The 12380-nt window shown below is 40.3% G+C and overlaps 1 protein-coding gene across 1 annotated transcript in view; it reads right to left on the bottom strand.

Moving 5' to 3' along the window:
- Nucleotides 1-3144: 3144 nt before the first annotated feature.
- MYH15 (myosin heavy chain 15) overlaps nucleotides 3145-12380 on the bottom strand; it is a gene marked incomplete at both ends in the record, with an annotated part of 45700 nt that continues 36464 nt past the window's right edge. The window contains 8 exons of the mRNA XM_084294069.1: nucleotides 3145-3162; nucleotides 4947-5084; nucleotides 5582-5677; nucleotides 6800-6904; nucleotides 7383-7553; nucleotides 8937-9062; nucleotides 10072-10275; nucleotides 10933-11125. Of these exons, the coding sequence (XP_084150195.1) occupies nucleotides 3145-3162; nucleotides 4947-5084; nucleotides 5582-5677; nucleotides 6800-6904; nucleotides 7383-7553; nucleotides 8937-9062; nucleotides 10072-10275; nucleotides 10933-11125 (1051 nt within the window). The remainder of the gene's footprint in view (nucleotides 3163-4946; nucleotides 5085-5581; nucleotides 5678-6799; nucleotides 6905-7382; nucleotides 7554-8936; nucleotides 9063-10071; nucleotides 10276-10932; nucleotides 11126-12380) is intronic.

The raw sequence follows: 12380 nt of genomic DNA, 5'->3' as shown, positions 1-12380 counted from the left end.
GCATCCATTAAATGCAATCAACTAAAAGACAGAGAACTAATATACGGCACCTCCATTATTGTTTTAAAAAAGAAGAAAGCTTGAGACAGTCTGCAGAATGTGAAACACAGAGGCAACATAGCAAAAATGGGACTAGAGTAAGTTATAACACCTGGATATTTGTCTTCCCTTCCTTCCCCACCACAGCTTGGTTTCTGTCTGAAACTATAGGGTGTTCTAAATGGCAGCGACTATACACATGGTATATATATATGAAGGAGGGGAGTTAGTGTAAAGAAAACTGTTGAGTCAGACAAACATACCTCCTTGAAGCTCAAATTCCAGCATGTTTGTCCTTATCCCGTAAACCTAAGTTTATGGCGGAGTGTAGAATTTTCCAAAAAAACTTTTTTGAACAAGATGCGGCAGTGGAAAGGAAACCTGAAATAGAAGAACTGTAGATGAACAAATGAGTCCTTCAAATGTGAATGTTCTCATATTGATGAAAGCAGCTGAAATAATGCTGCCTAGAACCAGAGCCAACCTCGGCTAGATGGGCTTTTATGTCCTGTGGAATCTGTTGGTACCACCCACTTCTGCAAATTGGGAGTACGGTTAATGGCATTAAGCACTGTACCTGGAAGCAGCATTTACCCACCTGAGAACTTAGTTGATTATCAACAGGACTTGTATAAGAAGTTCTCAAATCATATTTAATGAGAAAACAGTTTTCTATCAGCACAGTTAAGTAAAGCAATTGGCTTTTACCCATTCACCCTTAATTCATTAAAGTATCCTTTTGAAATCTTCACTTATAGGATGGGTCATGTAACTTGACCATTGTATCAGTACCATTAACAATAAATGGAAATGTTCTCCCTTCATCATAGCTATGAGATTATAAGTAAGAGAAAAATCATAATTTTGATGTAAGTATCAAATAGCAATGAATAACAATGAATAATTGAATATAAAACATCTCAGATTAATATTCACTATTATTCAATAAGTTTTTGAGTTCCTGTCTAACAGTTTGGAATTTGTATTTCCATAGAACATTCAGATACCTCTTGGATAACTGTGACAACAGTTGTACTGGTGGTGATAGGACTGGCAGCGACAGGGGTCTATCTCTGTCGCAAGGTATGTACAAACATTATGGTATTTACTTTTGAGCATACTATTAAGCTGAATTTCAGACCTTGAATGTTTGACCAAAACAGACTTGATTTTCATGGCATAAAGGATGCAAACAACACTGAAAAACTTAGAATAATGAATCTCAGCTTAAGTAAACTGCCCTATTTTTTTTTCTGTATTCTATGTCCAAAAAGCCCTCTTTAGTACATCTAGGCAATAGTATTTTAGTTGTAACAATGCTAACATGCCCTTTCCTTGACCAAATTGCTCTCCTGCACTCTATAAAAAGATGAAAAAAATTGATTACCTGTCACAAATACTTGCTGATAGCTTGCTTTGAAAATAATTAAACATTTTTGTAATTTTCTCTCACTTTTATTTAAGACAAACAAAACCAGTGAAGGTCCCCAAACAACAGGCTGTACTAGCATTCATTTGGGCCCAAATTATCACTTCAGCTCTGTCCAACTTCAAAATTCAACGAAGCTTGTTTGTGTAAAGACATGCAAATTGCTTTGTTTGGGAGACTGCTGTGACCATATAGCCTCTAATCTCATCTCTCTGTACATCTGTTCTATTTACTAGTGCTACCAAGTCAGAAGGACATATGGTTCTCCCCCTGATAGATTAATAGAACCAATACCTTTGAGATGAAGCTGTTTCATTTAAAGAACTTAAGCAAGATGAATATATATTGGGACCTGTTGAAACCTTTAACATATAACTGGAGGAAGCAGAATAATTTACAAGTTAACATTGCTCTGTTTATGTTTATGAAAACTAAATGGAAGAAACAGGAATGCTGCTGCCCTTTTATGTACATGTTTATTTTATTCAGCTAACGTTAAAATAGAAGATAGTGACTTACCTCTAACATGAGTATGTCTTGTTCTGTTCCTACTGGGGGGTTAATTTTATGCATCAGTAGTTCTCATGGATGTTTTTGTTTTAAATAGAGAATCGGGATCACTCCAAGATGCAAGGGATCAGGAGTGGTATAAGCACTTTGACATACCAAAAACACCTGTCTGCACAAACACAAAAACTACTGAGAATGCTGCTGAAATACAAGCTTGAGCAGAGGAGTTCCTTCGTCTTCCCTATTGAATTACACTAAGAACCAAGTGGAAATGCAATCATCTGAACAACAATAACAAACAAACTGACAAAGAACATATACAAGTCAATTGACATTTGTATATGAGGAGCCTGTGTGAAGAACCGACATGCGAGTGTACTAAAAGGACGATGAAAAAGTGTCACACAAGTTTGAGTTTTGAGTGTCGGTGGACTTTGGGTTTGTTTTTGGACTATGAGGGGAAGAGAGGGCTTACTGTTTTGCACTTCGCTGAGTATTGTAATTCCAGTTCCATGACAACTCTTCCCTTTGTTTTCAGTTTTGACATTGAAATGTTTTAAAAGAATGCTATTTATGAGCCAGGGGCAGTCCTTATGAGATAAGTCCCTCAGCAGCATCTCTTAGGCCCCTTGAGCAGATGGAGAACAAAAATGCTTTCACTGATACTAGTGGAAGTTTCTAAACTGACCATTTGCATTAAAGTCAGTTTCTGCTGTCCTAAAAAAAAAAGGTGTAGCCTTTGACTGGCAGGACAGCTAGAAGCTGGGCTATCCCAGCTTTTAGGGCTGTCCCCTACACAGGTTTAATCCAGAGTGCTTTAACGATCTGCACATGAAGGATGTGGGACTGTGAAACGTGACTGGATTTGCCCTTAGGTTTGATTTCATTATTTGCCCTTAGGTTTGATTTCATCTGCCAATTAGGATTTGTTCCAACATAATGAAGTGGGTTGTTGGCAGTGTGTAATCTTGTATTGATCCCTGGGGCTTGACAAAACAGAAATACATAGAAATGAATGTAATCCACTACAGAGTCTCTTTGGGTTTTCACTTGACATTTATTTCTGTAAGTGCTTTTTCTTTTTTCTTTTTTTTCCCCATACACCTGCTTTTGGTTATGCCTGATTATATGAAACATCTTCTCATATTTGTCAGCTTGGACTGCACTTACTCCTCTTCATGAACCTGAAATGCAATTGAGAGAGATAGTACACAACTGTTAAAATTAAACTGTTACATTTAAACTGCTAGAAATTAAAATTACATTGTTGAATTTGAACTCTTTAAAACTGTTCAAGTTTTACAGGGGGGTTTAGAGTTCAAGTTTACATGTAAATGACAGAAGTTTCTGTTAACTAACGCTTCTGCTTCCTAGCATTGCCAGCTTGTGTCTGAAATACACTAACACTAAATGGATGTACCATATTGAATTTAGCCGTCATTTTGAGTCTTGCTTCAGCTAAGAAGACAGGCTTCTTGTCCTTATGCTAAGATGTGCATCATCCCTTTGACAGCAGAGGATTTCTATAGAGCCCTCTTGCAATACATGATGTTGTTTGCTCTGAATGACACATCCTTTCAAAAGTATGAACATACTTTTGAACATACACAAACATGAATAGCCATAGTAGAGAAGGTATTTTTAGGGCTACGCTATTAAAAAAAAAAAAAAAAGTCTTTCCAATGCCTTTCTCTTCCTAAAGGAGTTGTTGTTTGCTGATTTTTGGGACAGCATTCGTTATCTGAACAAGTGCCCACTTCTCTATGACTTCTGCAGTTATGAGGCAGAAGAAGGTGCTAGGAAAATACAGGGAATGAACTACAGTCTACAAAGTACAATAAATGACTCTCATGATTTACCTATTTTAGTGTCCGTGTCTTTGTGAAATTAGGAGGTTTTTTTGGGTGGGAGAAGGAGGAGGTGGGAAAAAATTGAAGAAAAACATGGAAATTTTTCCTCTTAAAGCCTACAAAACTTCATGTGAGTTTCAGTTGCAGTACTGCTTCCATCACGTGCAAATGCGCGAGACCAGATGTTCATCTAGTTTTAATGTAGATGGTGGAGCTACAGGAATTAATTTCAACTAGAGGTGATTTTTTAGTCCAATATAAAAGCAGAAATTTCCTCCCACAGAATTGTGGGTAAAGTAGAGAGAAGGGATCAAGTGGTATGGAAATAGCTAAATGATTACAGAAAGGTTTCTTTTATGTCACTTGACTGTGGAGCTGTACCCCCATTAAACTTACCTGCTATTAAGTATGGGAGTTTACATTACATTTGTAAATGAAATAGATAAAGCAATGACCCAGCTCCTCTTTCTGTCTTTCCTACAAATAGCAGCACCAGTCTTCCTTGCTGAGGTTGCCATCAGGCAAGCATAGACAAGCAAGGGTTTGCTTTCAGTTCCAGACCACGTTCCTAGGCACCTTTTAGGTTCATCTGTATTACTCTACTACCATTCCGATCAAGTGCAAAACACCACAAATATACTTCTAGTTACTAATTACTTCCCAGCATCCAAGTGACTAATGACTACTATTTTCATCAAGCTCTTCAATTCAATACAATTTTTGAAAGAGCACTCTTAAAGTATCTGGCAATCTGCTAGTGCAGTAATCCCCCGGCTTTATTCCATAGGTAGAAACCTACATCAGACAGAGAGAGAGAGATGGAGCTTTTAAATATCCCATATAAAAAGACAGTTTGGCAACTTCTGGATGCTGAGCGGAGAGGTTAAGTGACACCATTGAGAGAACAGAGATTTCATTTTGTATAAGCAACAAATTGCTGTCCTAAAGATTTACTGTAACATTAAAACAAAGGGTTGACTGAAACTAAAAAAAAATTAGTAAAAAACTATTTATTCTAGTCCATATTACTTGAGGAGATGCAACAAATCTTCCTGTATACAGAGCATGTGCCACCGTGGATTAACCTGTCACATTTGCTCCATATGGTAGAACCATACCTTTTTCATGCCAATATCTCTTGACTTGCTCCTCAGCTTATTAACTTGAGATTCAGCTATTTCAGCCCTTTCTTCAGCATCATCCAGATCATGTTGCTGTTTTCTGTACTTGGAAAGGTACAGATTGGCTTGTGCTTCCTGGGGAGAGAAAATAGTACAGCCGATTTCCTCCAGTCCACGTGAAGCAAAGCCTTCCATTTCAAGCAGGACAGAAGTGCTCAACATGAATAACCAACACTTCTATGGGAACCACTAGACTCTTGGAGGGATGAGGGTTTTTGTTTGTTTAAGGGTTTGTTGTTTGCAGTGGCACTCTTCATTTCAAGTGAACGGGGAGGATTTCAACGTGTCTCCTGGGGGACTAGCCAGAAGAAAAGGTCTTTCCTGTTCCTCCCCTTCCCTCCACCCCCTGCAAATTACACTCCAATCTTAAGATAAAATGGAATACCTTAATGTAATCAACACAAATGCTATATACTATGTATATAAATACATTTATAAATAAAGAGTTTGTATAAATACAAATAGTAATACACACAAATTCGGTACTTGTACTAAAAATTTTTGCCGATTAAAGATTGTGGTCATAGGGTAACGAATTTCTCAGAGGAAAAAAGGCCTAAATAGTCACTTACAGCTTCCTCTGCTTGGTGCTTGTAGCTCTTCACTTTTAGTTGTAGCTTATCAATCAGATCCTGCATCCGGGCCAGATTCTTCTTATCTTCTTCTGACTGTACCAAAACACCATCAGTTAGGTTAATAGTGTACAAAAGCATCTGTCGACTAGTTATGGGTGACATATATATCATTTTACAAACGCGTAGTTTAAAATATGAACCAGCCATATTGTGATCAACCTGTGTGTAGATGAGAAAAAAATCTGTAAGCTAAAGATTTGTGAGGGCCTGCTTGCTGAGGACTAAGAATAGCCTCCCTATTTATCTGTATGTAAATATTGAGATACATACACACACATATACATGTATGCACACACACGTGTACACACAGAGTTCCTTGCTTGGCAGGTGAGGACCTCTCTTGTCATTATAGAGAGTGTCATTACTGAGTGAAACAGACCAATGGGCAGGCCTAAAATACGTGTAATTTGCATATTTTAAATTTTTGTTGGGGGCAGGCATTTCTGGCAAAATAATCCAGGTTTAAGCTGTCACAGTCCACAAACAGAAGGACCTGCTAATTCTGTGTGCCTGCGCTGCAGCACTGTCTTCTAAGAAAACAACCTCTGCACACACAAGTCAGAGTAAGACAACATGTAGGATGCTAAGTAATATCCTAAAGCAGATGGTTACGATTATCTGCTCAGGATTCATGTTGAAAGCAAGGGAAACAGTGCTCTGCGATGAAGACCTTTTCAAAAGGCAAGCAGCAACAGCAGCTGTTAGTAAGCCTGCAGGAGGCTGAGACTACTACAGCAGTAGTAGTACTACACCCAGCAGTAGGTGACAGAGCCCTGGGACTGGGCAGCCCTATGCCGAGTGATGCACCAGAGTTAACTGACTCCTTATGGCTCTTTTTAGCAACACCAGCACAGCTGAGAGACATCTGAGCTCTTCCTTCTCTTGCAGTATGAATAGTCCTGTAAGCCTGCTCCATTTAGTACTGTGCTGAAACTGTCCAAATCCCAGCAATAGTAACCTAACACTGGTTACAATTCGTCAGGCAAGATGATGGTAGCACTAGGAAGATGTTCCTCCCATCCCTAAAGCTTCCTGCAATGAGAAAGCTCTGGGTAATGCCCTCCTTCATCCTTCACTGAAACACTGAAACAAATTCAGTCCCGGACAGGGAGAAAACATTTCTTTCCAGGGTGGTTACTACAGTCCTCGGCGTACCTGATAAGTCAGCTCTTTGATGCGCCTCTCAAACTTGCGGGCTCCTTTTTGGGCATCTGAATTGCGACGGAGTTCAGTCTCAAGTTCATTCTCCAGTTCACGAACCTGCAAAAAAGGAAAAAACCTTGCAATTATGCTACAAATATAAAGCAGAGGGTAACTTAGTTCACAGTTCAAGACATACTCATTTTCCTCAGCATCTTAATAGTGCTCAATGTGAGGAATAGATCAAAATGTAGCCTTTTCATTCTATTTTTTCATAAATGTATTTAAGCTGTGCCAGCAGCCAAAGGCCCCACTCAGAACTAGATGCTCTATATACACATGCAAAGGCCAAGCAGAGGGTTTTCCTAGTTGTAGATGTCTTGCCTTTTTTTTTTTTTTTTTTTTTTAATCAAGGGCTTGGTCACCTACTGTGCTACAACAGCTCACAGCTCACTATAACTGGATCTTGAAGGGGAAGGATGTGTCCAAGAGCTGCTTACCTGCATCCTTTGAACTTACCAGGCACCCCAAGGGCACCCACCCACTCCCAAGTCTGTAAAGCAGGAGGTAGCAGTCCATAGTTTGATCACAAACTTACCCTGGATTCCAGTTTCTGGATCTGTTTCTTGCCACCTTTCAGGGCTATTTGTTCTGCCTCATCCAATCGTTTCTGGAGATCTTTAATGGTTTGTTCCATGTTCTTCTTCATTCTCTCTAAGTGAGCACTAGTATCTTGCTCTTTTTTAAGCTCCTCAGCCATCATTGCTGCCTGAAAAAACAACCAAACTTTACAACACTTCTGTCAGTCTGCTGAATTATGTCTCAGAAAATAGTGATAGAAGATCCATGTTGGATAATCCACTACTTGGCTCACTGGCTATACCTAATGCTGCCAAGAATAGATGGTGTATGTTTATCTCTCCTGGACAGAGAGAATGCTTGTTTTTTTTTTTTTTTTTTTTTTTTTTCTTTTTCTTTTTCCCCCCATATTCTAACACTGTGATTTAAGTCTTTGCTTGCTTGTATCCATGCTACACAATGTCCTCATTTATAATAGCTACAAGTAAACCTATGCCACTCACTGCAGGCATTTCACCCAGAATTTATTTAAAGTCTAATATTGGAATTTGGGACTCCTGAAAGGTAGTGAATTAAAGAAAATGGCAGACAAGTTTCCTGGCACAGCCAGAGACAAGAGCTGCCTGAGCAGCTGTAACAGCACAGCAATTTCTGCAGTCTGTGCTGTGATAGGAAGCTCAGCTTCAGCATCTTACATATTCCCTGACCGTTCTCTAAGACTGGTAACAAGGGTGCCAATTAGCTCATGTCTGATCTGACATGCGTCCCTGCCTCCTAGAGCCATTTGCAGATTCTTGTATCCATCACTGAACATCCATCAGAAGACAGCAAGCACTGCAGTCCAGGCTGGAGCTGAATCAAGGACAGTCAGTGTCTTCTCTCTGGCAGGCAGTAACAGTACTGCCAGCTGAGAAGCAGTGAAGACCACGGTACAAGAATAGCTTCATCCAGGCACTCCAGACACAACTCACAGAAACATCCAGTTCTAGATTTTACTCTGTCTGCTGGTATGATGTGATATGTCAGCCAAACTCTTGTTACTCCAGGTCTGTGGGAAAAGAAACTATACTAGTCCAAAAATGTCATCTTCTTGACAGGAAGAATGCACTCACTGTCTCTTCTTGGGAACTTCATCCTCATATTTTTCTAATGAATGCCTCATTTTGGATTTGGGAATTGTACTCCTCACAGCAGATTCTATGCACACCTGGCGACCTGTTAGTGCTCGTTCTGTCTGAAGTATATAATATATATAATAGGTATATAATATATATAATAAGTATATATAGTCCAGGTATATAATCCACCCAATTCAAAGGTGACGTGACCTGAGACTTTGGGGATCAGTGGAATCTGCATTCTCAGGGAAAGTAAGAATAAAAAAAGATCAAACAGAAGTATTTCCTTTCTCTTAACCTCTAGTCTGTTTACTTTTGTAGTTTCATCAGCTGCCTCCAGGTAACTGTGGAGCACTTCAGATATATCAGGTTTGTAACAGGTGCTTCGGAAATGCTGGGTTGTCCTAAGACAGTGTGGTACTGAAACAAACTGAGCAAGGAATGAGGCTACTTACATCTGTGATTGCTTTCTTAGCTTTTTCCTCTGCATTTCGGCACTCCTGGATTGATTCCTCCACTTCATTCTGCATCTGGGAAATGTCACCTTCCAGCTTCTTCTTCTGATTGATTAGGCTTGTGTTCTTTATAATGTTTTTCACAAAAGAAACAGTGGAAAATTAGGAAAAATGATTATTTGAGACATAACTTTTCTAAATACCATAGCACACAAAGGCTTAATGATTTTTGCAGCCCCTGGATTACACAGAGCAATATTTAGGGAGGGAGGTCCACGTATGGGTTAAGGGTTGGCCTTTACTATGTCGCTTAGCTTCAGACTGAGGAAATATTACAAATACTTTCAATAACGTAAATATTCAGATTTCAGTTCTGGTAAAATAATAATCAAGAGACTGATACAGAAGCATGAATAAAGCAGTTCATCTTGGAAAAGTAATGATCCATTATCAGTTAGTCAATAAGGTGATTAAAACAAAAGTCCCACGTCAGACTGTTGAAGTATCACACGTGCTGAATATTACAAAATATTGCCAGCCTGTAGCTCATTTTCATCTCCTTCTGAATGTTGGTTGTTTGGTGAAGAGAAGATTGGGTTTTGCAGCAAAAGTGCTGGTGACTCAGGACATTTGCCTCCACAACCCTGTAAAAACAGCGGTGCCCATTGTGACCAAGTCCAAAGGGCTCTCTTAACGAAGACCTGATGTGGTAGGGCACGCTTTGCTGCTGTGCACAATGCACCTAGTGATCTTGAGGCATTGAAGTTTGCTTTGCTAAGTAATAACAGCACCTTGTGCAAACACTGCTGCTTTTCAAAGAAATACTTCCCTATCCCAGCCACAGCCTAATGAAAGCGGGAAGCTGGGTTTTTACAGCACCAAAGAAAGTAAGAAATAAAATTTATTCTTGTTATCTCCCATCCTTATATTTTCTGTGAACCATTTAATGCAGTTGGTTGAGTCATCAGTTCCAGCTAACCTGACAGTAACGAGGTGGCATTCCTGCAGAGTGACTTATTTCCTCTACCATTTTCTACCTTGAAGGTGGGCAAGGAGTGTGTCTGCCTTATGACAGCAATGGACAAACAGCGTCAGTGCTTAACAGGCAAGGCTGTTTAACCCAGAAAAAGCCAACCTGAGTATGCAGCAGGTTCACACGTTCGGTGGCTTCCAGCAGCTCATGCTCTGCCAGCTTCCTTGCCCGTTCAGTCTGGTCCAGCAAAGCCCTCAGCTCATCCAGCTCCGACTGGAGAAGATTGTTCCTCCTGTCAGAGACTGCCAGCTGTTCCTTCAGGTCTTCATTCACATGCCCTGAGTCATCCAGCTGCACCTGAAGTTCCTATAACAAAGCAGACAGGTTTTTACCAGTCCAAATGCATTTTGAGCCACTGTGCTTACATGAGAGGGCCACCTCTAGAAGTTCAGTGCTTCTTTATTCGAGAAAGGCTTCCTCCAGACCGTAATCTGAATAGCTTTTGTGGTATGTGATGCAAAGAGGGAAAAACCTGATCTGCAATCTGTCAGAACTAGTGCTTCTGCCCAAGGCAGAACCAGCTTCGTAGCATGGGAGAGAGATGAGGCAGGCGATGACTTGAAAGGTCTCTTAGCAAGGCTCTTTAAACTACAACAACAAAAATTACTTACGTCGAAGCACATTAGAAAGCAGAATATATACACACAATCTGTACTCTGGCTAACTAACACACTCTCCACTTTTAAAGGCTTTGCAAGCTCACATGGAAATCAGATTTTCAGTACCTCATGCTGTAACTTTCTGCCCCAACGGGAAACTATAGCCAGCAGGGGTTTTACACCTGGATCTCATCCCACTTGTATGCAAGTCTTGGAAGAGATCCACAGTTCAGTGTTCTCTCGTGTCAGAAGTGATCACTAAGGGCTTTTCCCGCATGTCCCTGAGAGTAGCTTCTCTTAATCACCATCACTGTTTTGCTGTGTGCTATGAAACCCAGCCTGGGACTGAGAGCTCTCAGAGTACCTTTATTTGTGTTTGCAGGACACGTGTTGACTTTGTTGCTTCTGCAGCATGCCTGTTGGCATGGCTGAGCTGGATTTCCATTTCATTGAGGTCCCCTTCCATCTTCTTCTTCAGCCGAATGGCCTCGTTTCTGCTCCGGGCTTCAGAATCAAGGGTGGACTGCAGTGAATCTATGGCGCGTTGCTGATTTCTCCTGGTATTGGAATAATGTAGAAGGGTCATTTAGAGTGAATGGACTCTGGGAAGTCCATTAATCTCTGGGAAGGAACACAGAACTACATGCAACAGTACTTCAACAAGTGTCTTGTTGCTAGAATCAGCAGTACGTTCCTGAATGACATACATAGCATGGGTTTCTAGTGCCTCATTGCTGTCTCCCTGTCTGCTGTGTTTCACACCCTCAGCTAACTCCTGATCTGCAATAACCTATAATATTAATCTCCCTCATTTCCTTTGGCAATATTACAGCAAGGATTTCCCTTAAAGCTCTCGTGAGCTCAAGCAAGTACAGCTTTGAACCTAGCAAGAAGCATTTCAAGCTTAGCTGTCACTTACCAAGGTATTTACCAAATCATTTACTTGGTTACTTTACATCTCGGCCTCTTTATGAAGGCATTATGGAATGAAATTAATCAAACTGCTGGTAGGTAGCTATGTTCAAGCCAATCATTCTAGGCACCCTGTATATAGTAAATGACACTGGCAAGATCCAATTTGTCACATCTTAAAGTAGACGTTGAAACGTACATTTCTTATGCTCAATTATGACAGGAGTATTGCAAGAATAGAAATCTGCATTACAGATATCTACAATTAGAAGAGATTGAGCCCACTGTAATTAACAGGCTGCTCCCCATGTGAAAGGCCATTTACTGTCTATGTAAGAGATGGCAAAATAGAGACAGGTGCATTATTTTCCTCTAACAATCTCAACAGAGAGGCTTAGAAAACAACAACAACAAAAAAAACCCCTGCAATTCTAGGCTCTGAGTCCAGTAGTACAGGTTTTGCCTTCCTGCAACCAGAAAGAAACTCAAAACACCAAATATGACTCACACAGTGAATTTTCTTCTCACTGCCAGCTGAGCTTTTCTGATCGCATAGGATTTCTGGGAAATCACCAAGTCAACAAGGAAAACCTTGAGGGTGTTATTGCTTAGGCAAGACACTGAACTGTGCCCTGCATTCCCAGGAGACACCACAGCTTGCCTGCTGAGCACTCTAAGCAGTCTAGAAGCAAAACATGCATGCGGCTGAGGCAGAAACACTAATTAGAATAGCCTGTTGGGATTTCTGTAATCCAGACATCTGCAGGACATCAGAAAATAGCACCAAAATCTTGTTTGTTTTTCTGAAGCAATTAACATGTTAATGCTTGTATCTGTTCTAGCCAAAGTGGACCTTTGGCCTCCCCTTTCCCTGGCCTTTACACTTCTAGTAAATAATGA

The sequence above is a fragment of the Netta rufina genome, assembly GCF_964035555.1.
Source record: "Netta rufina genome assembly, chromosome: 1".
Classification (NCBI taxonomy): domain Eukaryota; kingdom Metazoa; phylum Chordata; class Aves; order Anseriformes; family Anatidae; genus Netta; species Netta rufina.
The sequence above is the reverse complement of the archived record's forward strand: the minus strand, read 5'-3'. Positions and strand labels throughout refer to the sequence as shown.